The sequence below is a fragment of the Colobus angolensis genome, unplaced genomic scaffold (genome assembly GCF_000951035.1).
Source record: "Colobus angolensis palliatus isolate OR3802 unplaced genomic scaffold, Cang.pa_1.0 Scaffold180, whole genome shotgun sequence".
Taxonomy (NCBI): Eukaryota; Metazoa; Chordata; class Mammalia; order Primates; family Cercopithecidae; genus Colobus; species Colobus angolensis.
In genome coordinates this window covers 5,341,462-5,367,667 of record NW_012114933.1, presented here as the reverse complement: position 1 = coordinate 5,367,667, position 26,206 = coordinate 5,341,462, and the positions used below count along the sequence as shown (strand labels likewise).

Sequence of the window (26,206 nt, the reverse complement as noted above, 5' to 3'; positions counted from 1 at the left end):
GTCAGCTTAGTTCCAATAACTCTTTTGAATAAAAAGTACCTCTACCAAGCACTGGCACCACTTCAAAACATAAGCTGGTTATAAACCATTGCACAATAAAAAGTATAAAATAAACTAGCCCAATTCATTTGTTGCTATTATTTATAGAAGTGTTCCCGGCCAGGCACAGTGGCTCACACCTATTATCCCAACACTTTGGGAGGATGAAGTGGGTGGATCACTTGAGCCTAGGAGTTCAAGACCAGCCTGGGCAATACGGCAAAACCTCACTACAAAAAACTCAAAAATTGGCACACGTGGTGGCACACACCTGTAGTCCCAGCTACTCAAGAGGTTGAGGCAGGAGAATCACTTGACCCTGGGGAGGTTTAGACTGCAGTGAGCTGTGATCACACCACTGCACTCCAGCCTGGGTGACAGAGTGAGACAATGCCTCAAAAGAAAAAAAAAAGTTCCTTATTCTCATCAAAATCCTACATTATGCTCATCTGTTTAGACTCTGAAAAGGCAAAACTGAATAAACTGAAGAAAAATAGATGTATTTCTGTGCTAGATTCATTATTATCTTACTGTACTTCTGAGATTTAAGTCAATAATACTACTTTGGACAAACTAAAAAGTTACAAACAAGTAACAATGACTTTAAACTACAAAATATTATTTTGTAACATTATAGTAGCCTGGGAAAACGGAGCATCTTAAATATTCCAGTGACACATCTATCACCATTTATAGGAGATAATTTTACTAACTATAACGAAAGTTAACTGGTTTAAAAAAAAAAAAATTACAGAAATTGTAAACTCTTCATGGTAGTGCCAAGTTTGAATATGGCACATTAGAAGGGAGAAACAAAGTTGTAAGATCATTACCACAATAGAAAACCGGTCAGCCAAGGGTACTGGCATCAACGTTTAGAAAGTTCCAGCTTCCAACATCAGATTCCAGCCACAGATGACCATAGCAGGAGTCTTGAGATGCACAGCCACTCTATTCTACATGCAACAATGAAAATCTAACTCCCTCTAATGTTCCTTCCCACTTATTCCTTCCACTGAGTTAGCTTTATTTTTTTCTTTTATTCCACTCTTCCAGTTATCCTTTCCCTGAGGCGTTAACACATAAAGAAAATGTATTTCTTTTTTTAAAAAAAATCAGGTGTTAAGATTTTTTTCTCAAAATTGGATTCTGAAGTATTAAAAGATGAGTATTTTCTATATTGCTTTCCAAGTCCCCAAACTTCGGTAAGTGTTCTCTATATTTACATGCCTGTATAAAAATAGAAAGAGTACCTTCATTTCTTGAACACAGGCATATATCTAAGTAGCAACATGGAAACAAGTTTTAAAATCTCATGCAACCACCTGAATTATGAGTTATTAACATTTAGGACTTTGGAAATATTACCTTAAGTCTTCAGTTATTGACTCTTCTATCCTGGGCTTCTTTCCAAAAATGGGTTCATCTGTACCTTCGAAATCTACATCTCTCTTATTTTTTCCATTATTAGTTGGTTCTGATTGTAATTTACCATCAAAACGTTTCCTGAAAAGTAAATAGTTTGGAATGAATTCTGCAATATCCACTTTTACTTTAAAGGCAACATCATAAAATACTGCTCTACACCATTAACAGAAAGTCATGTTTTAAATAGATGAATATTACAAACAACTGGCTAAAGCCCAGAATACCTAGTAAAACTGAATACTACCGCATTTGTATTTCATTTTTCTTTGAAGGTTTAAAATTATTTTAAAATTCACATTAACATAACTATTAAATATATTTTCTTTAAAACTATAAATTAAAACACCATTAGACATTAACATGAGTTACTTCAGCAAACATTTAATGCTTTCTCTAAAGCCATGATACTACTATTTGGAAGAAAATTTTTTTTGTGATTAGATTTGCTGGTCAAAAGTAGTGACAATAAATGATGTTTGGAGCCAGGCACGGTGGCTCATACCTGTAATCCAAGCACTTTGGGAGGCTAAGATGGGTGATCACTTGAGGTCAGGGGTTAGAGACCAGGCTGAACAACGTGGCAAAACCCCATCTCTACTAAAAATACAAAAATGAGTTGGGTATTATGGCGCACGCCTGTAGTCCCAGCTACTTGAGAGGCTGAGACAGGAGAACTGCTTGAACCCAGGAGGCAGAGGCTGCAATAAGCTGCGATTGTGCCACCGCACTCCAGCCTGGTAGACAGAGCAAGCCTGGTAGACAGAGCGAACCAATTCCATGTGAATTTTAGATCTAACTGTGAAAAGGCAAAAACAACAAAGAATCTAGAAGATAAAAGGAGAAAATTACCTTCCGGACTTCTTAACCAGGACACAAAATTAGGGGTGAGGACTATAAATCAATTATTAAAAGATAACCCAATAAAAAAAAATGAGCAAAGGGCTTAGCGGCTTACTTTAGAAAAGAGGATATTCAAATGGGCAACAAGCACATGAAAAGGAGCTCAACATCATTACTTATGACAGAATTGTAAATTAAGTAATATTAGGTCAGTGGCTCAAACGTTTTGGTCCCAGAATCCTTTCTCAGTCTTAAAAGTTATGAGAAACTCTAATGAATTTTGTTTATGTGGTTATATCTATTGATATCTGCAATATTAGATATTAAAACTAAAAAATTTTAAAATACTTATTAATTCACTTTAAAATGGCAATAGTAAAACCACTACATATTAACATGAGTAACATTTTTGGTAAAAAAATAACTATGTTGTAAAAAAATTTTAATGAGAATGGCATAGTTTTTATATTTATATACTTCTCATGTCTGGCTTAACAGAAACAGCAGGACTCTCACCTGTTTCTGTATTCAACTTGCTAAGACACATTGTTTTGGTCGAAGCATATGAAGAAAAATCTAGCCTTATACAGATACGTAACTAAAAAAGGACAGGATATTTTAATAGACTTTTCGGAAAACTGTGAATTTGCCCCTCTTATCCCGTAAGAAAACAGTCACACTCTGAGAACTGCTACTCCATTTACGGTCATGAATTGTGCAAACAATTTTGAGCCAAAGCCAAACATAAAAATATATTTTGTATTATTCCACTTACATAACAGTCCCAAACAAAAAAATTAACACATGTTGTTACCAGGATAGTTATTTCTCTAAGGGGCACAGAGGGGTTACTGTAATATTCTATTTTTTGCACAGAACGGTGGCTGCATGGATGTGTTCACATACTCTAGAAATCCATCCCATAATCTGCACACTTTTATGTTCTATTTAAAGAATTTTTAGGCCGGGCGCGGTGGCTCACACCTGTAATCCCAGCACTTTGGGAGGCCGAGGCTGGTGGATCACAAGGTCAGCAGATAGAGACCATCCTGGCTAACACGGTGAAACCCTGTCTCCACTAAAAGTACAAAAAATTAGCTGGGTGGGGTGGTGGGCGCCGGTAGTCCCAGTTACTCCGGAGGCTGAGACAGGAGAATGGGGTGAACCCGGGAGGTAGAGCCTGCAGTAAGCCGAGATCGCGCCACTGCACTCCAGCCTGGGCGACAGAACAAGACTTGTCTCAAAAAACAAACAAACAAAAAAGAATTTTTAATATAGGGTAACACAATAATACTGATTCATATGCTTAAACAACCTTTCCATAATGAAGTTCATTCTTTGATACTTAGCGAAACCTAAAATTTATAAATTCTGTCACCCCCAATTTTGCGAAAAAGCTATTCATTCTAGTCCCATTTTGCGAACCTCTTCTGGACAGGCCATCAACATCCTTGGGCCTCAGTAAAATAAGACATTTGGACAATAATTAAGATCCTTTCTAAGTGTAACATTCTATTATTCTATCTCTGAGTAAGCAACAACTAAGCCACTGTATTTAAAACACTATCAGGAGCTGGTTCAAGTCTATAAAACAAAGAAACATGAAAGTTCCCAAACCTTTGAGAAACTGAAATTCATGGTAGAACACTTCTAGTCAGAAGTGCTATACTACTCTTTAATATTGTATGTCAGACTTTTAGGACTCCAGTTATTTATTTCTCTCATAACTTGTTATGTATGTCACATGTGGAACTTGCACACAAACACAGAAGTTATCCAGGAAGGCTGGAAATGAAGTGTTGCAGATAACCGGCTTACATTTTAAGGATAAGGTTTTAATTTACTGAAACCATCTGAGAACGTTATTCTTCTTAGTTCATAAGGGTAGCATGCTCTATATAAAGCACAAGAAAGAGCACCAAATTGGTCATTAAACCCAAACAACAAATTTGGCCAACATCTAATTATAACTTATTGGCCAACAAACCCAAACTGGGATAACTAGCCTGTAATCACAGAGGATAAAAATCAATCTCTAACCTATAGAGGAATTTGGCAACACCTAGCAACACATTCTAAAATGTTAAGTCATGAAATTCAAAGACCAGTACATACTACATAAGAGAAAAAAGACATGACAACCAAATCACTTAATTCTATATAGAATTATTTTCTTATAAAGGACATTAAAGCAACTGATAAAATCTAGATAAGTCTGCAGATTAGGTAACAGTACTGTTATCAATATATAATTTCCTAATTTTGATAACTATAAACTGAATTGTGTTTACATAAAAGAATGCTCTCATCTTCAGAAAACACACATTAAGCAACTTAGAAATTTAGAGGTAAACGGGCAACATATCTGCAACTTACTCTAAACAGTTCAGAAAAAAGCATATATCCACAAACATACACATACATATACGCATGTATGGGAAGAAAGAGGGAGAGGAAAAAGTAAACATGGTAAAATGTTAAAATTTAGAATATTTGAGTGAAGGTGTACAAGAATTTTGGTGCCATTATTACATATTTTCTCTAAGTCTGAAATTATGCCAAATAAGAAGTTTTTTTTTTTTTTAAGTACTCACATGGTTAAGTGTTAATAAAAGTTAAGCAGTGACTGTTGTGCACAACCATTGTGTCTCGCCTAGAGAAGAACATGTGCCAAGCAGACGTATTTGGTCTTTTTAAACTTTTATTTTAGGTTTGGGGGTACATGAGGTTTGCTACGCAGTTAAACACGTCATGGGGGTTTGTTGTACATATTATTTCATCACCTAGGTATTAAGGCCAGTGTCCAAGAGTTATGTTTTCTGCTCCTCTCCCTCCTTCCAACCCCCCCACAAAGTAGACCCCAGTGTCTGTTGTTTCCTTCTTTGTGTTCATAAGTTATCTTTTAGCTCCCATTTATAAGCAAGAACATGCGGTATTTGGTTTTCTGTTCCTGCATTAGTTTGCTAAGGATGATAGCCTCCAGCTCCATCCATTTTCCTGCAAAAGACATGATCTTATTCTTTTTCATGGCTGCATAACATTTCACGGTGTATATATACCACATTTTCTTTATCCAATCTGTCATTGATGGGCATTTGGGTTGATTCCATGTCTTTGCTATTGTGAATAGTGCTGCAATGAACATTCACATGCATGTGTCTTTATGGCAGAATGCTTTATATTCCTCTGGGTATATACCTAGTAATGGGATTGCTGGGTCTAACGGTATATCTGTTTTTAGCTCTTTGATGAATTGCCATACTGCTTTCCACAATGGTTGAACTGATTTACACTCCTACCAACAGTTTTAAGCGATCCCTCTTCTCAGCAACCTTGACAGCATCTCTTATTTTTTTAGTTTTTAGTAACAGCCATTCTGACTGGTGTTAGATGGTATCTCATTGTGGTTTTGATTTGCAATTCTCTAATGATCAGTGATATTGAGCTTTTTTTATATGCTTGTTGGCCCCATGTATGTCTTCTTTCGAGAAATGTGTTTGTGTCCTTTGTCCACGTTTTAATAGGGTGGTTTTTCTCCTGTAAATTTAAGCTCCTTATAAATGCTGCATATTAGACCTTTTTCAACGGTATAGTTTGCAAAAATTTTCTCCCATTCTGTGGGTTGTTTGTTTACTCTGTTGATAGTTTCTTTTGCTGTATGGAAGCTCTTTAAGTTTAATTAGATCCCATTGGTCAATTTTTGCTTTTGTTGCGATGGCTTTTGGTATCTTTGTCATCAAATCTTTGCCTGTTCCTAGGTCCAGGATGATACTGCCTAGGTTGTCTTCCAGGAATTTTGTAATTTTGGATTTTGCATCTGTCTTTAATCCATCTTGAGTTGATCTTTGTACATGGTATAAAGAATGGGTCCACCTTCAATTTTCCGCATATGGCTAGCCAGTTATCCCAGCACCATTTACTGAATAGCGAGTCTTTTTCCCATTGCTTCATTTTGTTAGCTTTGTCAAAGATCAGATGGTTGTAGATGTGTAGCCTTATTTCTGGCTCTCTATTCTGTTCCACTGGTCAATGTGCTTGCTTTGTACTAGTATCATGCTGTTTGGTTACTGTAGCCTTGTAGTATAGTTTGAAGTAGGGTAACATGATGCATTCAGCTTTGTTCTTTTTGCTTAGGACTGCCTTGGCTATTTTTGGTTCCATATAAATTTTAAAATAGTTTTTTCTAGTTCTGTGAAAAATGTCATTGGTAGTTTGATAGGAATAGCATTGAATCTGTACATTGCTTTGGGCACTACAGCTATTTCCATGATACTGATTCTTCCTATTCATGAGCATGGGGTGTTTTTCCATTTGTTTGTGTCTTCTCTGATTTCTTTGAATAGTATTTTATAATTCTCATTGTGTATACCTTTCACCTCCCTGGTTAGCTGTATTTCTAGGGTGTGTGTGTGTGTGTGTGTGGGAGCGGGGGAGGTGTGTGGCAACTGCGAATGAGATTGCCTTTCTGATCTGGCTCTCCGTCTGGCTATTGTTGGTGTGTAAGAATACTAAACATTTTTGTACACTAATTTTTGTATCCTGCAGCTTTGCTGAAGTTATTTGTCAGCTGAAGGAGTGTCTGGGCCCAGACTATGGGGTTTCCTACATATAGAATCATGTTGTCTGCAAACAGATAATTTGACTTCCTCTCTTCCTATTTGGATGCCTTTATTTCTTTCTTTTGCCTGACTGCTCTGGCTAGGACTTCCAATACTATGTTGAATAGAAGTGGTGAGAGGGTAGCCTTGTCTTGTGCCAGTTTTGAAGGGGAATGCCTCCAGCTTTCGCCTGTGTAGTATAATGTTGGTTGTGGGTTTGTCATAGATGGTTCTATTATATTGAGGTATGTTCCTTCAATACCTAGGTTATTGAGAGTTTTTAACATGGAGGGGTGTTGAATTTTATCAAAGGCCTTTTCTGCATCTATTGAAATAATCTTGTGGTTTTTTGTCTTTAGTCTCTGCTCATGTGATGAATCACATTTATTGATATTTGTATGTTGAACCAATCTTGCATTCTGGGGATGAAACCTACTTGATCATGGTGGATTAGCTTTTTGATGTGCTGCTGGATTTGGTTTGCAAGTATTCTGCTGAGGATTTCTGCACTGATGTTCATCAAGGATAGTGGCCTGAAGTTTTCTGTTGTTATGTCTCTGCCCGTTGTTGATACCAACGTGATGCTGGCCTCATAGAGTAAGTTGGGGAGGAGTCTTTCCTCCTCAATTTTTATGAATAATATCTGTAGGAATGCTACCAGCGTTTCTTTGTACATCTGGTAGAATTCTGCTGTGAATCCATCAGGTCCTGGGCTTTTTTTGGTGGGTAGGCTATTTATTACTGATTGAATTTTGGAGCTCACTACTGGTCTGTTTAGGGAATCAATTTCTTCCTGACTCAGTCTTGGGAGGGTGTATGTGTCTAAGAATTTATCTACCTCTTGTAGTTTTTCTAGTTTGTATGTGTAGAGGTGTTCATGATAGTTTCTGATGGTTATTTCTGTGAAGTTAGTAGTAACACTTCTGTTGTAACTTCTAACTGTGTTTATTTGATTTCTGCTGAGATATAAAACAATCATGGAAGTGTTCCACAGGTTTTTTTTTTTTTTCCTTTTTTTTTTTGAGTTGGGTCCTGGTTGTATCATCCAGGGTGGCCCCAGCCTCCCTAGTAGGTGGGACTACAGGCATGAGCCACTGCCCCCAGCTCCACAGTCTTGTACTTCTCTGTACAATTATACACAATCATAAATACAGACTATTTTTTAAATGCTAGTGTAGAACCACCTTATTAGTTGATGAAAAATCTGTATGAAGTACACATATACTCAGAAATAGTTCTATTCTGAGAGCTACAAAGAAGTTAACCTGATAGCAATCCCCAATGGGTTAACTATTGTTCTACGCCACAATGGAATATGTGTTTTTTCTGTGGTTGTTGTCTCTGTCTCAAAAAAATTTATATAATAAAAATAATTACAAATATTTGTCAAAATGATTTTAGACTGTCTGGGCAACCTGTTTAACACAATGAAAAGCACTGGTTTAAAATGGATCAGATGCACATGTAAAAAACAAAACCATACAATGATTTGAAGAAAACATGACAAAAAATCCAAGAGCAACAAGAATGACAAATGTGACTATATTAAAATTTTTCTGAATGACAAAACACTGGGGAAAATATTTGCAATTTACGTTAGAGGAATAATATTCCTGGTCTATAAAGAAGTCCTAAAAATTAAGAAGGACCAACTATTCACTTTTTTCAAGATAAAAAAAAGGTATGAACAATTCACAAATAAAATCAAATAGCCTCTGAACTTATGATGCTTTGCTTCATTCATACAAAAAGAAATATAAATTAAGACGAATTGAAATACATTTAATCATCTATCTCACTGACAAAAATCCAAGTTCAATACACTATGTGAAAAAGGCCATAAAATACTTTCCCACATTACTGTTTGTATCAACTTTTTGTTGCTGCTGTAACAAATTACCATAAACCCAGTGGCTTAAAATGGGCCCCCAACCCCTAGGCAGTCCATAGCCTGTTAGGAAACCAGGCTGCATAGCAGGAGGTGAGCAGCGGGTGAGTGAACATTACCGCCTGAGCTCTGCCTCCAGTCAGATCAGCAGCAGCATTAGATTCTCATGGGAGCACAAACCCTACTGTGAACTGTACATGTGAAGAATCTAGGTTGCGCACTCCTTATTAGAATCTAATGCCTGATGATCTGAGGTGGAAGACTTTCATCCGGAAACCATCCCCATACCCCTGGTCTGTGGAAAAATTGTCTTCCATGAAACCAGCCCCTGGTGCTGAAAAGGTTGGGGACGGTTGGCTTAAAATAGGACAAATTTACTGTTTTATAGTTCAGTAAGAAAGAAGTGCAATATAGGTTTTATAAGACCAAAATTAGGGTACTGTGTAGGCAGGGCTGTGTTCTTACCTGAAGGCTCTGGGGGAAAATCCATTTCCTTGCCACTTCCACTTCTAGAGATCACCCACATTTTCTGGCTTATGACACCATTCCTCCACCTTTAAAGTCAGCCAGAACCCTTCTATTGTTGTTGTCTTTCTGGTTCTCTCCCTTCAGCTTCCTTCTTTCACTTTAAGAATCCTTGTTATCACTTTCGTCCCACCTGGATAATCCAGAATTCTCTCTCCACCTCAAGGTCAACTGATTAGCAGCATGAACTCCATCTGCAACTTTCTCCTTTGCCAAGTAACCTAACAATTTCAAATGTTCTAGGGATTGGGACATGAACATCACTGGAGGACTGTCATCGCTACCACACTGTTGAAAACACAAAATGGTGTATCTCCTGTGGGGAGCAATTTGGCTATACCTAGCAAAAATGCCTACTTAGTTACTCTCTTTGACCTAGTAATTCCACTTCTAAGAATCTATTCCAAAGATAAAACAGCAAACAACAACATGAAACAGACTTGTACAAAACAGACATTGTTGCATCATTTGTAACAGCAAAAGACTGAAAATAATACCATGTCCATTCAGAGAACATTGATTGAAGGATTGCAACTATGCAGCTGTTTCAAAAAAAAAAAAAAAAAAGGCACTCTACATATTGATATAGTATGATCTCTGGGTCAAAATATCAAGTAAAAACAGATGAACAGTTTTTAATGCTACCTTTTGCACAAGAAGTGAGACATGAAGAAAACTGATAGACAAACATGTACATGCAATTTGGTATTTTCAAAAACAAATGAGACAAAGCAAAAACTAAAGGGGAGTGAGGAAATGGAAGAAGGGGTAAGGATGGAAGCAAGAATGTACTGTTTTAAACTTTGATTTTGGAACTATAAAATCTTTTACAGTTTCTTAAAAATTTTTAGCAATTCTTAAAAACTGTAAATACACTGAAACAAATGAACACAATAAATATCAAATTAGTGGCATAAACATTTAGAGAAAAGAACTACTACAGAGTATTTTCACTGTTACCATGATATATTCTGAGGGCAAAAAGAACCACAACTGCATTCAGTATCTTATTAATAGCAAAATTATTTTTAAACTATTATAAGTGTATATAAGAAAATGCTTAATTATGTAATTATCAGCAGGAATGAGGATTTTCTTTTCTTTTTTTTTTAAACATGTCTCTTTCTGTTACCCAGAAAAGAGTGCAGTATCATGATCACAGCTCCCTGCAGCCCCAACCTCCCAAGGCTAAAGCGATCCTCCCACCTCAGCCTCCTGATTAGGAGGGACTACAGATGCACGCCACAAGACCCAGCTAATTTTTTTTTTTTTTTGTAGAAACAGGGTTTTACCACGTTGCCCAAGCTGGTCCTGAACTCCCAGGCTCAGGTGATTCACCGGCCTCAGCCTCAGAAAGTGCTGGGATTACAGGCATGAGCCATGTGCCTGGCCTAGGAATGAGGATTTTTAACAGAAACCAGAAATGATACATTTATAAAATTCCAAAAAGTTAAATAAAAACCCTGTGATACTAACTGTATTGGAAATGTCCGTATGAATTCTATTTTTTATAACAAAGATTCCCTAGTTCTTTGTACTGTAAAAACCTAAAAGCAAAGAAATCCAGTAGCATTGTGTACCCAAAGCACAAAATAACACTTCTCATTATAAGAAACTAGAGACTCGTTAGAGATATGGCTGATTGCAAATTTGGCACTGAAAGTGTAGTGAGTCCAGAAAATCCAGAAAGCACATAAGCTATCAAAGACTGATGATGTACTGTCAAACAGACACAAGAGCCAACCTAAAGAGCGCTCACTGATCAAAACATTGGAAATCCAAGTTTCAAAAAATGTAACGGAAACAACTCAAATGTCCAATAACAGAGGTATAAACAAATACGGTATATGCATAAAACAGAATACTATTCAGCAATAAAAACAAACTATTGATATACACCACATGACTGAATCTCAGAAGCACTATGTTGAGTAAAAGAAGCCATGTAAAAGGAATACATAATGTATTTAAATAAAATTCTAGAAAATATAAGTTCTAGATAGGTGGCAACAGGGATGTATTAAAAAGGGGCACAAAAAAACTCCTGAGGGTGATGGAAATGTTTATCTTGATTGTGGTGGTTTACTGCACTTCAATTATACCCCAGTAAGATTAAAAAAAAAAAAAGAAGAAGAAATAGGTGCAAAGGAGTAAATATATAAAAATCCACTCATTCACCAAGAAACTAAACATAATCATACACCCATGTTGGTCACCAGTGAAACTTCCTTAGGGCACAACTTATTTCCTTAAAAATTGTTAAAGGATCAAGCATTTATCCTGTCTTTCATGAACTGTATTTCAAGGTAAACAAACAGCTGATGAGACAATGCCTTTTTTAATAGGTGAATTCCAGGCAATAAATGCAGAGAGAAATGATAAAAATAGAAAATCGCCACTGTGCAAGTGCCAGTGAAGTAATGAACCTAGGCAATTATCACCAGGTGCTAAAGCCATCATGTGACAGGTGGATGAGGGATCAGGTGATACTATTTTCACCAACTTGTCAATGTTAGAACAGTAGACTATTCAGACATTATGATGTAATGAAATAGGAAATAAATTGAACCTGAATCTACTCAAGCCACTAGATCAGAGCAGTCTAGTATATATACACACATATACAAGCTACAAGCTGCATATGTAATTTAAAATTTTCTAATGACCACATCTAAAAAGGTAAAAAGAAACTATTGAAATAAATTTAAATATCTTCCATTGAACCCAATATATACAAAATATTATCATTTCAATTACAACCAAATTAAAATTAAGGAGATATTTTACAATTTTCATATCAACTTTTCCAATTCTGGTGTGCATTTTACACTCACTGGACAACTCAATTCTGACAAGTCATATTTTAAGTGCTCAACAGCTATGTGAGGATAGTGGCTATTATGTCACAAAATGCAGCTCTAGGGATGAGGCCAGTTTATAGAAAATACTTGAGGATACAGGAGCAAGTTAAATGACAGTTTAAGAAAACAAATCCAAGATGTGGGAAACTCCACAGGATAGATGACCTGGTTTCTCCCCTCACTCATCCCTCCAAAATAGAAATCAATAGCAGAAGGAAAAAAGAGGAAGGCTGTTGTAGCATAAAATACTTAAGGGATATAACAATAAAAACAGTGTAGGGTTTTGTCTGAATCCTGATTCAAATACCAATAATCAAAAAACACCCGAGACAACTGGGGACATCTCACTGCAGATTCAGTATTCAACGATATTAAGGAATTACTGTTAGCTTTGCTGGATGACATAAATACTGAAATATTTAGGGAGAAAAAAACTACTTGCATTTGATTAAAAAAAAGATGTAGGAACAGACTGACCATGACTTGATATTGCTGAAGCTGAGTTATGGGTACATGAAGCTCTTCATACTATTTTATATATAATACACACAGTTTTACAATTCTCATAAAGTTATTTTTAAAAGTACTCACTGGCTGTGCACAGTGGCTCACGTTTGTAATACCAACACTTTGAGAGGCCAAGGTGGGAGGATTGCTTGAGGCCAGGAGTTTGAAACCAGCCTGGGCAACACAGTGAGACACCCATCTCTATAAAACATTTTAAAAATTAGCAGGACATGGTGGTGTGCACCTGTACTCCTGGCTATTCAGGAGGCTGAGCGGGGAGGAATGCCTGAGGCCAAGAGTTCTAGGTTACTGTAAGCTGCTAAGCACCAGTGCACTCCAGCCTGGGTGAGAAAATGAGACCCCCATCTCTAAAAGATAAAGAAATAATTTTTTTAAAAAGCATCCACTTGGTCTAGAATACTAAACAAAGGGCAAGCTCCTCTGAAGTTCCATGATTTGCCCTCCTATGTTACCCAGATCACATGAGAATCACACTATGCATGTTAGTATGGTCACTGCAATCAAGCAAATAGGATTTTTTCCTCTTTTTTTTTCTTTTTTTGAAATGGAATCTCGCTCTATTGCCCAGGTTGGAGCTCAGTGGCACAATCTTGGCTCCACTTCCCAGGTTCAAGCGATTCTCCTGCCTCAGCCTCCCGAGTAGCTGGGATTACAGGCGCCTGCCACCAGCCCTGGCTAAATTTTGTATTTTTAGTACAGGCAGGGTTTCGCCATCTTGGCCAAGCTGGTCTTGAACTCCTGACCTCAGGCGATCTGCCCACCTCGGCCTCCCAAAGTGGGTAGAGGCGTGAGCCACCGCGCCCGGCCAGTATTCTTTTTTCTTAAAAATACCTAGAAGACCTTGCTACAAGTGTTGGTAGTAAACAAAACCCTTTAAGCTACCCATGTTCTTCTGTTGTTTTCTTATTTCCCTTCTCTAATATTCATTTCCTAATACAATTAAATGTAAATCAGATTTTTATTTCCTCTTTTCATTTTGGAAGGTTGTCAAACAGCTTACCCCAACTACGATGCAAATCAAACTCATTTTACCCTAGCAAATTTGAGGTAAAGTATATACTAACATGGTAAATTACATATGTATTGTCTTCATAACATCATAGTTGCCCATTCAAACACTCTAGCAACTATTACTTCCTGTCTTGAAAAAAACAAAAATGATTGGTCCTCCTTTATTTTCTCTGAAAAGCTTCCCCAAACTCTCCCAATCCAACTTAATGCAAGTAGACTATTTTTCCACTTTGTTCAATTATGTGACATTTCACACTCCTGATAGAATTTTGTTATGCCTCTAATCTCTCATTTAGGCTTATGTACCCTCTCCAAAAGTTCTGTGTTGTGTCACTTACTTTCCCACAGGGATCTCCACCTCAAGGAGACCAATTCAAATGATATTCAAATATATACCTCCGGTCCTGGTCACTCTCCAAAACTCTATTAAAACTACCCAGTGGACATTTTCCTATGGAAATACTAGCATCCCTTCACACTGTCTTAAGCTAAATTAATTTTATCGCTATATCAAAACCTCTGAACGTCCCCGTTTTTTTCACGCTGACATGCAAATTAAACATCTTTTGACTTCCCTTCCCTTGTCCTCCTTAATTAACGAAGGTCTGTCCATCTTTTCCCTAACATGTTCGTACCTTTTCATTCCTCCCACACTGCCTGAGCTGAGGTTCTTTTCATCTTTACAACCAGATAACATAATTTCCTAATTTACTTTCTTATTATGAGGGTCTATCTTCTTTCCTTATACTATTATAGTACTCTGCCAACCACTGCCAAATTAATTTTCCTAAACTATCATTCTACTTATCCAATCACCTTGTTCAACAGGGTTTTAAAAATGAAATCAAGACTCCTCTGCTTGATATTCAAGGCCCCTCATGATCTCAAATCAATGTATATTTCCAGTCTTAACTCTTGTAGTCCCTAAGTTTAATAGTTTCTCTTGCCCAATTTGTGCTCCTAACAACCAAGAAACAAACTTGGCACCATTAACAGTACAACTTCCTCAACTCAGAATATCCTCTTGTATGTAAGCCTTCCTGAAAGTCACAAATAGGTATCTCCCTTTCCTGTACTTTTATAACACTTAATTGTATATACCATTCATTTTAAGTTCATCACCTCCTCACCTACACTATAACTCTTTTATGTGTACCTGTTCTCTTTCCCTGCACCGAAAATTCCTTGAGAGCAAAATCACGTCTAATTTAATTTCAAGCATCTATTGGGTATCTGGCCCCACTATGCCAACAGTATATTTTGTTGATTGATAATTAATCACCTTACTTTAATAGCTTTTCCTTGTTCTACTATAAACAGATCTGTACACTTTCTGGTGGCTGTATGCACCAGTCTAAACATATGGGTAGGGTCCAGTAATTTTTAAATTTTTTCTCAATAAACTCACGGTAGCTAGCATTTATTAGTGATAGCTAGCTGACCACGGTTAGGCACTTTACACGTATATCTCACTGAATCTTCACATCACCACCAGTGGTAGGCACTATTATCTCCATTTTACGGAAGAGAGAACTAGTACATTTTGGAGATTAAATGTCTCTCCCGTCTCATGTTATCATCTGCCTTTTCCCCTCCAAATCAATTCATATCACTTTTTTCTTAACTTTTTCACCCTTTACTCAATCATTCGTTTTGTTTATTAACGACTATGTGCCAGGTGTTGTGCTGGTGCTGTGGCTACAGAACCCAGGAGACAACCGCGAAGACGGGGATAGAAACAGTAACATCAACGTAAGGGAAGTGAAGCAGAAGCTCACGCTGCTTGCAGACACCACGAAACGCCAACACCCCGCTTCCCCGAAACAACATTCTTCCACCCTCTCCAACTTTTTTCTGGAAACCCTTAACTTCCCAACGCCACTCAATGTACACTTCACTTTCTCGTGCTCCTTCCTAAGAAAGTAGTGTTTTCTTCCCCAGCACCGAGAAAAAAAATAAAAGCAACAACTAGAACTTCTTCCTTACCCTGCCTTGTCTGCAGACCCTGGAGGCCCCTTCCATTTCCCCTTGTCCTTTTCCTTGTCGTTTTTGGTTCCCGCCTCATTGGTCGAGTCACTCTCGAACACGCTGAACAGCTCATCTCCGAATGCGTCCGCCATCTTTCGGAGCTTTGAGAGCGAATCTCCCTCCTACCCACGATGCCCCGCGACCGAAGACGGTGACGTCTCGTGAAGGCTCAACAGTGGCCCGCAGGAGACAAAAGTAGTCGAGTCACACGACCAACAAAAGTGTTCCCGTGATGCTTTCTTTTTCCCCCTGCATTCCCTTCCTTTCGGACCTGAAGTGGATAAGCTGCTCAGTGGCTAAAGAGCGAGAGTGGCTCGCGGAGCCTGGCGTGTGGCAGGCAGCTGGCGACTCGACGAGGCGGAGCCTGCTGAATTCGACCAATTGCGAGGCAGCGGTCGCCCCGGCCCGAGAAGCCCGGATCGAAGCTCAGGGTGGCGGCCCCGGAGCCGGGGAATGTGAAGAGCTCTCGGCTGTGTAGTAGTGGCGCCGGGGCCTGGGCCGCGAAGGATCTCCTGCCGCAGCTGCAACATGGGCGGAAAGAACAAGAAACACAAGGCTCCAGCGGCCGCGGTGGTCCGGGCCGCCGTGTCTGCTTCCAGAGCCAAATCTGCAGAGGCTGGAATTGCCGGGGAGGCCCAAAGCAAAAAGCCGGTGTCGAGGCCGGCCCCTGCTGCCGCTGCCAGCGCCAGGGAGCCCCGTATCAAGCAAGGTACGAGGGGTCCCCCAGCCCCTGGCTGTCTCCCCTGAGACCCTGCTGCTTGTCCTGAGGAAAGGACCTTAGAACCTGGGAGGAGCTTCGGGCCCAACATTTCTATCGCCCAACACTCGGGCTGCTAGCTCCCCATGGGATGGCCTTGTCTTAGATTACAAATCGAAGCTCTTTGGGCCTCCAAAATTCTGACAGTAACCCTGTTGCAGCCTGGCATCTCCCTTTTAACTCACACTTTTCCCCCTTCTAAAAACAAAATAATTGCATTAGCTTCTGTTTCAGCAGGGATCCATCCTCAGTACTGTCTCAGCTAGCTACAGTAATGCAAAGACGAGTACTGAGTGGAGTTCCTGACCTCCTGGTGCCAGCCAGCCCCATTTTCTGTCTGTTCTTCATATCATTTTCAGTAGCAATCTAGTGTCTCCATGCGTTCTGGAAAAATCAGTACTTAATAAAAATTACAGGGCTTACACACTGGTTACACATTGGTTACGTGTAACCTATTGTAAAATTGTCCGCGCTTGTTTCTGCCGCCATGTATTTTTGCTTACTGTACAAATTGATTTGACAACTCAACTTGTAGATGGCCGATTCCTGCTGCAGATGAGCAGGCCACTATTACGGTTGAGCTCCAAAGTTGAACAATTACATGCTGTTGTGTTCTTCTGGGGTTGTTTGCTTGTACTTATTGGAATATTCAAGAAATATTTGCTGAGCATTTATGTGTATATACGCAAATAATTAGTATGTATCTGATAAGATATGAGGGATGTGATGAGCAAAATAGAGACATCACCTCATGGAGCTTGCCAGTCTAATGTCAGAGATAGGCATTAACTGACAGATAACGCACACAGACATATTTATAGCCTTATAATAGGTAAGTGCCACAAAGAAAAGCCTGGGAAGACAGTTTAACAGGATAATCTAATTTTTCTGGGGATGAGCAGGTATCATGGATAGTGTCTGGAAATGTAACTGTTAAGCTGAGATCAGGAGGATGAAAAGGAGTTGACTCTGTGAAGCATGGCGAAATTCGTATTCCAGGCGGGGATCGTGAACATCATGTGTAAAAATTTTGAGTCAGGAAAGAGCTTAGGGCTCTTGAGGAATTCATAGAACATAAAGCATTGCCAAAGGAGGAAAAGAGATGAGACTGAAAAAGTAGGCAGGTACCAGACCTTTACCGAGAACTGGTGGAAACAGTTATTTGCCTTGCAATTTCTTGTAGTGTTTTAGCTACAGAGTTAGTATGCTTGTAATTACAAATACATAGCATTTCTCCCTGACAACTGTGGCAGTTTTACTGTGTGGATCAGCCTCTTTTTTACTTTTCCTTTGTCTTTTACTGACATTCCTGTGAATTATTTGAACTGATAGTCATTTGTTGTGTTATTTGGCTTCCCTTTCCTCCAGCCCCAAAATGTGACCCTTTCTCAAGGTGTCAATCCTTGACAGTATAGTTCACTCCTAAAGCTCTTCTAGGAGTGTTCATCTATTTCCATTACTTCTATCTTTTGCTTTATAGATGGTCTGTCTTTCAAGCTCAAGTCGGCAATTTATACATTTTCCTGGATCCTCTGACCCTATTTTTTGCAAGCATCTCAAATTTAACAGGGCTAGTACTAAACTACTCTTTTTTCCCCAAACTTTTCCTTCGACTTCCGTGTTTCTGTTTTTCCATATTTCACTTTGCATTTGTGTAGTTCACACCCTAGTCTAGGTACCTGTGAATTCCTGGAGTACCAACAAAGTCTTTTAATAGATCTCCATAGCTGTGCACATTTTGCTTCCTCCACTTGGTCTTGCATATCAGCATCAGACTGGTCTTTCAGAAATGCTGCTTTGGTCGTGTAACACTTCTTGTTTTCTTCCATGGCATCCTCACTGACTTTGCAATGAAGTCCAAATCATTTAACTAGCTTCTAAAACCCTCTTTCTAGCCTTTTAATATTTCCTCTATTCAACTATAGCAAATCTGGTGTGTTTTCATTTCTCCAAATGGAGCTCTTGGCTTTCTTCTTCTTCATGTTTATTCTTGCCATGTTTTTCTTCATAGTGTGCAATCTGTCCCTAACATCGTCTACCAAAACCTTAAAATATCCATTTCAAATAACAACTCCCTTTTGAATTCTTCCTGCTATTCACAACTGACGTATCATAGTTGTTTAAATCATTCTTTTTGATAGTTAGGTCTTGCCTTATGATATGTAAAGAATTATACATTTTATATATCCTACAAAATTACAGGAGGTAGGAACTGTTTTATGGATATGTGTTAACATTTCCCCAGTATCTACTCCAGTGCTGTGCATATCGTCATGAAGAAAATTTCTTGGATAACTAGTAAGGAAAGTTCAAAGGAATTATTAAGACCAAGAAATCAAGAGAAAAAAACTAGAGGTTATCTACTAAATTTGCACATAACTTTTGGGTCTATTTTGGGGTGCTTTTAATATATAGTATAACATATAATAAATCTGTTTTGGAGAAAAAAAGTGGAAAAATGCTCAACTCTGTGTAGTTCCTAATGTAAATGTAATGGTTCTACTCTACTTCCATCCCTCCTTATCTTTCCAGTTTGAAGGATTGTACACAGCACAGCTGGTCAAAATTGTCCTCTATTGTAGAGGTACAAAATCCCCAAATGGCTTGCACAATTTGGGGTATTCTTACCACTCTTGTTTTTTTCATTTCATTTGTTCATCAAAGAATGTTTGAAGAGGCCAAATAGGGAGGAGGGTGGGGAGAGGTTCAGTATTAAATAGGATGGTCACGGAAGGAAGGCATTATATAAGAAGGTGACATTTGAGGAAAGGAGGCAGGTAAAGTAGTTACACAGATGACTGGGTAAAGAGCCTTCTGGGGAGAGGGAACAGAAAGGCCTTGAGATGCAAGCCTGGAGTGTTATAGGAATAGCAAGACCTTTCCCCATCTTTCTTTTACTATCCTCCCCTTTGGTTTTTCTTTTCTTTCTTCTTTCCATTCCTGTGCTTTCGCTTTAGAAGTGCCACTTCCTTAGCCTAATTATAATTTTAAGCTGCTTTATCATGTTATAACTGAGACCAAAATAAGAGGTTCAGTAATTTTTCTCTTCCAACCAAGAGGCTTGTGTTTCTGAAAATTCTTGAACCTAGTTGAGGCTTAAAATTTTAAGAGGGGAATAAGAATGGGGAATGGATGTTACAAATTTATAAAAGCCATTATAATTTTTTTTTTTGGGGTCACCAAAATAGGAAAAGTGCTATGAGGAACAGAAAATGGTGACTTGGTAAAGATTAAATGGAGAACAGAGGGTCTGTTTTGGTTTGGAATAGGAATAGCTTCCCTTAGAAAACATTTAAACTGAGATGATCTGCAGAGTATTTGTGGCAGAGGGAGAAACAAGCCTAAAGACCCTAAGGTGGAAACAAGTTTGACATGTTATAAGAAGATAGTGCTGTGTGGCTGGAGTGAAGGAAGAAAGAGTTAAAATGTGGCTGGAAGTCTGGGAAGGAGCCAGAGCAAGTGCAATGGGAAGTGGGGGCCGGTGTTGGTATTAAGTAAAGGAGAAACTTTAGCTGGTTTACATTTCAAAATGATTAGTCAGGCGGCCCTGGCAGTGTGTACTTCCTCACAGGCCTTAATTGCTCAGACTACATCAGTTCACCCTCATCTATTCTCTTGGCACTCTGCACTTCCCCTTTATTACTCATTTGAGTAATTAGTTGCTTACTAATTATATTACTGTTCCAGATTATAAGCCCCATGAGGACAGGGACTGGATCTGTTTACCACCACAGTCCCTGTTTTGGTCCCTTGCTTGATTAACCATTCTGCAGATGTACACACTGTTGATCAGAAGGGAATCAGAGTGCTAACAACTCAAAGTGAATGTCTTAGTCATAGTGGGTCATTAGCATTGTTTTTTCCTTTAAAATACAGTATAAAAAGAATATGTAGCAAAAGAAAAGAATATTGGGCAATAAGAAACTGATTCTGGTTGATTTTTTTTTTTTAATTAGCTGAGTCATTTTGAGGAAATCAGTTTGTCTGTGCTTCAATTTTAATGTAATAAATATTTTTGAGAGCCAGCTATATATGTTGCGTTGTCCCATGACCTTTCATTTATGAATTTGGAATTCATAATACTTTGCCTTGGAGATATTGCATACTAACATCCTTACTTCCAGTCAGATTTCCAGTAACTTCCGCCATCTTTAACACAAAACCAAAAATTGTAAAAGTCTCCAGGCAATAAGGAAAGTAGCTGTCATAAATCTTACGCACTTTACTTGGCAAAAGTGAGTGTGGCCCAGTGAATGTTCCTTGATTTCTCTAATCATTTTTCAGAAATTCAGCTCTTTTATTTACCCTCTGGAAGTTTGCAGTATAAGCCCATTTCAAGGAAGTGATACAGTTGAAACTCTTAGGTGAATTGTTTGGAGGAGACAAATGAGAATTTACTTTAATCTTTTCAACTGGGTAAATTAAAAACCAATCAGTTTTTTTGTTTGTGTTTGTTTTTGTTTTTGAGATAGGGTCATTCTGTTGTCCAGTGGCTCACTACAACCTCTGCCTCCCAGTCTCAAGCAATCCTCCCGTCTCAGCCTCCCAAGTAGCTGGGATTACAGGCACAAGCCACCATACCTAGCTAATTTTTTTGTATTTTTTGTGGAGATGGGGTTTCACCATGTTGCCCAGACTGGCATTTTTAAAGGAATTTACAGTCTTACTCTTGTCAGTAACACATCAACTTTGAACTGTTTCTCCGTGTAATCTTGGTAATGGACTGCTCATCTATCTGTAACTTTTTAAAAGGTTTATAACTGGGGCCTCTTGATGCATTTGGGGACCTCTAAAACTGCATGGTAAATTTGTGCACAAGCTTACTAAAATTGATAAGATCCCCCAGAAATAGTTAAAGACTACTAAATATATACTCTCCTTTATGACCGTTGACATGAATTTATGAGAGAGATTGCTAGAATTAAGGTAAAGTTTGAGACTAGAAGATAAGGACACTAACAGTACTATACCAGAGTTGTTATTATCTTTTTACATGTGCCAGGTAGCTTTGGGTACCTCCGACATAACTATAGCACAGCACTAATTCAGAGAACCACAAATGTTTCTCTTTCAGACTGCCCAGATGTACCATAATTTCAAGTAGTTATTCTCAAAAACTTTTGTTCTTTTAAAATATCTAATTGGCCGGGCACGGTGGCTCAAGCCTGTAATCCCAGCACTTTGGGAGGCTGAGACGGGCGGATCACGAGGTCAGGAGATCGAGACCATCCTGGCTAACACGGTGAAACCCCGTCTCTACTAAAAAAAACTAGCCGGGCGAGGTGGCGGGCGCCTGTAGTCCCAGCTACTGGGAGGCTGAGGCAGGAGAATGGCGTAAACCCGGGAGGCGGAGCTTGCAGTGAGCTGAGATCCGGCCACTGCACTCCAGCCTGGCGACAGAGCGAGACTCCGTCTCAAAAAAAAAAACAAAAAAAATCTAATTATATTAGCTACCATCTTAAAACGAAGAACTTAATGTAACCCAGCAGAGAGTAAAGTCTTTGACTTTAAAATCATAAGAACATTTAATGTTTAAATGTCTCAAAGTACAAAAAATACTTTTTTTATTTTAAGGTGTGTAAAAACCATGCAAGTAGATTTATGATTCTGGAATCATTCTATTTTATTTATTTATTTTTTTTGTTGAGATGGAGTTTCACTCTTGTTGCCCAGGCTGGAGTGCAATGGCGCAATCTCGGCTCACTGCCACCTCCGCCTTCTGAGTTCAAGCGATTCTCCTGCCTCAGCCTCCCGAGTAGCTGGGATTACAAGCATGCGCCACCATGTCCGGCTAATTTTGTATTTTTAGTAGAGATGGAGTTTCTCCATGTTGGTCAGGCTGGTCTTGAACTCCCGATCTCAGGTGATCCACCCACCTTGGCCTCCCAAAGTGTTGGGATTACAGGCGTGAGCCACCACATCTGGCCTGGGATCATCTTTATACAGCAGTGGTTCTCAAAGTGTGCTCAGGAGGTCCTAAGGAACCTGAGACTTGTTTGCCAAGGGCTCCATGAAGTGAAAACTATTTTCATAATAATTCTGAGATATTATTTGCCATTTTTCATGCTCATTTTCTCATGATTATGCAGTGAGGTTGTCCAGTGGCTACATGATGTGTAATGTTACAGCAGATTGAATGCAGAAGCCAGATGTTATGAACTGAATGTCTGTGTCCTCCAAAAATTCGTGTGTTTTTCAACATACCCACAGTGTGGCTATAATTGGAGATAAGGACTCTGAGGAAGTACATAAGGTTAAATGAGATCATAGGGATGGGGCCCTGATCCAACAGGATTAGTATCCTTATGAGATACCTAAAAGAGCTCAGTTTCTCTGTGTAAGCACAGAAAAAAAAGCCATCTGAACATATAGCAAGATGGTGGCCACCTACATGCCAAGAGAAGAGGCCTCAGAATGAAACCTACCTTGCTGATACCTTAATCTTGGACTTCCCAACCTCTAGAACTGATGGTAAAGCCATCCAGAAGTCTGTAGTATTTTGCTGTGGCACTCTGAGCAGACTAAGATACCAGATATTAAAGAGATTTGCAAAAACGGAAATTTTTTTTGTCTTGAAAAATATAGTCATTTCATCAAAAGCATTATTTATATTTACGTAACAGGTTTATTTTTATTAATATTATTGTTTTGTTGAGGTTCTTTTGTTTGTTTTTTTGAGACAGAGTCTTGCTCTGTCGCCCAGGCCGGAGTGCAGTGATGCAGTCTCAGCTCACTGCAACCTTCCGCCTCCTGGGTTAAAGCAATTCTCCTGCCTCAGCTTCCCAAGTAGCTGGGATTACAAGCATGCATCACCAGGCCCAGCTAATTTTTGTATTTTTAGTAGAGATGGGGTTTTGCCATGTTGGCCAGGCTGGTCTCAAACTCCTGACCTCATGTGATCTGCCTGCCTCAGCCTCCCGAAGTGCTGGGATTACAGGCATGAGCCACCACACCTGGCCTATTATTATTATTATTAGAGACAGGGTCTCACTCTGTTGCCCAGGCTGGAGTGCAGTGTTGCAGTCACAGCTTACTGCAGCCACTACTGTGGCCTTGAACTCCTGGGTTCAAGCAGTTTTCCTGCCTCAGCCTCTGGGACTTCAGACATGCTACCACGGCTGGATAACTTTTGTAGAGGCAAAGTCTCACTATGTTGCCCAGACTGGTCTCAAACTCCTGGGCTCAAGGGATACTCCCACCTCAGCCTCCCAAAGTGCTGGGATTACAGGCATGAGCCACTGCACCTGGCCAGATTTATTATTTTCAGTGAATGAATGAATATTTTAAAATTTCCCTTATAATTTATAATATGCTAAATATCAACAGACATAACCCACATAAACAAAAACTATTTGGATCCTCAGTAATTTTTAAGAGAGTAAGGGGTCATGAGACCAAAAGTTTGAAAATAATGTGTATTGCTTCCTGGTTATTCACTGTTAGAGGATTGAGACTAGACAGCGTTTCTGTTCACTGGAACAGACTTGGCAACTGTAGTGGGTTGAGTGAGTAGTGTCCCCCCAAATATTCATGTCCACCTGGAACCTCAGAATGTGACCTTGTTTGGAAATAAGCTCTACATATCTATGGAGCTTGAGATGAAATTATACTAGATTTGGGATGATCCCTAAATCCAATGATGAGTGTCAAGAGAAAGGAGAGGGAAATTTGGACACAGAGACAGGGAAGAAGGCCGTGTGAAGGAGGAGGCAGAGACTGGTGTTATGCTGCCACCAGAAGCTGGAAGAGGGGAGGAAGGATTCTTACCTAGAGCCTTCAGAGAGAGCATGGTCCTGCTCACACCATAATTTTGGACTTCTGGCTTCCGGAATTGTGAGAGAATAAATTTCTGTTGTATTTAGCCATCAAGTTTGTGGTAATTTGTTATGGCAGCCCTAGGAAACTATAGCAACCCTGGACTTCAAGGAGAAAAGATGATAGAAACTCGCACCTCCCTTTTCACTTAGCATACCACCTTCAAGAAAGAGTGCTTTTTCTTTAAAATTGTCCATCTACTCTGCCAACCATCATATCTTCTGAGAAGTTTTGCCTCAGCTAAGTGCTGGGAGAAAAGCATCTGACTAAAAGATCTGAGGATAAAGATAGATTTAACCTAAAAGATACGTAGGCATTTGCATTTTATGAGAAACTGGTTAACATGGAGGAATGCTAATTGATAAAATGTTTAAAATTTAGAGAGGATATTGCTAGCTACTAGATTGAGTTATTTGGTGAAGTATTGGGGGGGAAAAGCTGAAATCAAATATTTAATATTTAGCGTTCTTTAGAGGAAAATTAAAATAATGTAATAGATATTAATCATTAAATTGCCTTGTCTATTTGTTTGTGTTATTTACAGGTCCAAAAATTTATAGTTTTAATTCTGCAAATGATTCTAGTGGTCCTGCAAATCTGGATAAATCTGTTTTGAAAGTAAGTAACCAAGGTTTTCATTCATTTCAAAAAATGTTCCCCCCTTTTTTCCCCAAAAAAAGATGTGTCCTTAAATGTAAGAAAATGATGGGGTGTTTTAAATTTTTGTAAATAGTAGTCTAAGAGCTAATCTCTACTAAAAAGAAGTAAATCATACACATATGTTGAGAGACTGTAAGAAATGAAGGAAGGTCTGGTTAAGATCTAAACTTCTAAGCATGGCATATACATTTTTTCAGCTCTGTCTTAGAATACCTTTTCACCCCCCTCTCTACTACTATGATCTTTACTTAATATTTTAGTTCATGGGACATCTCATGAATATCTCTTTTGTTCTTCTAAATCTGTGATTTTACAACTTCAAGCTTTTACCCATGTACTCTCTGCATAGAGTGCCCTTATTTCCCCTTTTTATTTGTCAACCTGTGTGACCTCTATGAAGTCCTTTATAACTCATCAAGTTGATTTTCTTGGTGATTCCGCTATTACTTGATATATCATTTTTGAGAATTGGCATGCTGGGTTATAACTTGTCTCTTTATATATATTTTTTGGGCTAGACTGCGAATTTCTGAATTATATTTTTGGGCTTAGTTTATAGCAGGCATTTAGTTAAAAAAGTAATAAATGGAAGATATTTTTCTAAGTAGATGCTTGTGTACTTTTAGGTCAAAAATAACAAAAGACCAGAAAATAAAATGGCTAGTAGGAAAAAGTAGGAATCAAAGTCTAGAAGCCAATAGATTTTGTGTAGCTTCTTATTATATATTTAGTTTTCAGTTTTACTTGTTACACCTCTTTTTAGTGTAGCATTCATTCTTTTAGGTTGTGTGCTTGCGCTGGTTTACATTAAGGCAGATTTCTGGGCTCCCTCCAAGAATTCTGATTCAGTATGTTAGGGATAGAGCTTAGGAATCTGTCTTTGTGACAACAACCCAAGGGTGGTCCAAGGACAATGTCTTGTGACATTGCCCTTGAGAGGCTTTTTCTTGCCATGTGTTATCTTGTTGCTTTTTTCATGCCACATTTTTTCTTAAAGAAATGATAGGAATGTGGTCAAATGGGTGGTAGTCCAAAAAATGATAATTATTGTATCTGATTTTAGCTGAAATTTTGGGCTTGGTTGGCAAGAATATAGAAAACTGTATGATAAGCTTTTAATTTATTTATTTATTTATTTTTATTATAGTTTAAGTTCTAGGGTACATGTGCATAACGTGCAGGTTTGTTACATATGTTTACTTGTGCCATGTTGGTGTGCTGCACCCAT

The 26,206-nt window shown here is 38.6% G+C and overlaps 2 protein-coding genes across 3 annotated transcripts in view; one reads left to right on the top strand and one right to left on the bottom strand.

The window, feature by feature from the left end:
* The window catches only part of SKIV2L2 (superkiller viralicidic activity 2-like 2 (S. cerevisiae)), a 131,066-nt gene extending 114,969 nt beyond the window's left edge, over nucleotides 1–16,097 (bottom strand). The window contains exons 1-2 of one of the 2 annotated variants that reach the window (XM_011939369.1): nucleotides 15,705–16,097; nucleotides 1,408–1,545 (exon numbers count right to left, since the gene is read on the bottom strand). In XM_011939369.1, coding sequence (XP_011794759.1) covers nucleotides 1,408–1,545; nucleotides 15,705–15,838 — 272 coding nt within the window. In that variant the 5' untranslated portion in view covers nucleotides 15,839–16,097. The remainder of the gene's footprint in view (nucleotides 1–1,407; nucleotides 1,546–15,704) is intronic. The other variant, XM_011939370.1, reaches the window with a different exon arrangement.
* Nucleotides 16,098–16,125: 28 nt separating this feature from the next.
* Nucleotides 16,126–26,206, top strand: part of DHX29 (DEAH (Asp-Glu-Ala-His) box polypeptide 29) — a 54,615-nt gene continuing 44,534 nt past the window's right edge. The window contains exons 1-2 of the mRNA XM_011939366.1: nucleotides 16,126–16,455; nucleotides 24,863–24,936. Coding sequence (XP_011794756.1) covers nucleotides 16,275–16,455; nucleotides 24,863–24,936 — 255 coding nt within the window. The 5' untranslated portion in view covers nucleotides 16,126–16,274. The remainder of the gene's footprint in view (nucleotides 16,456–24,862; nucleotides 24,937–26,206) is intronic.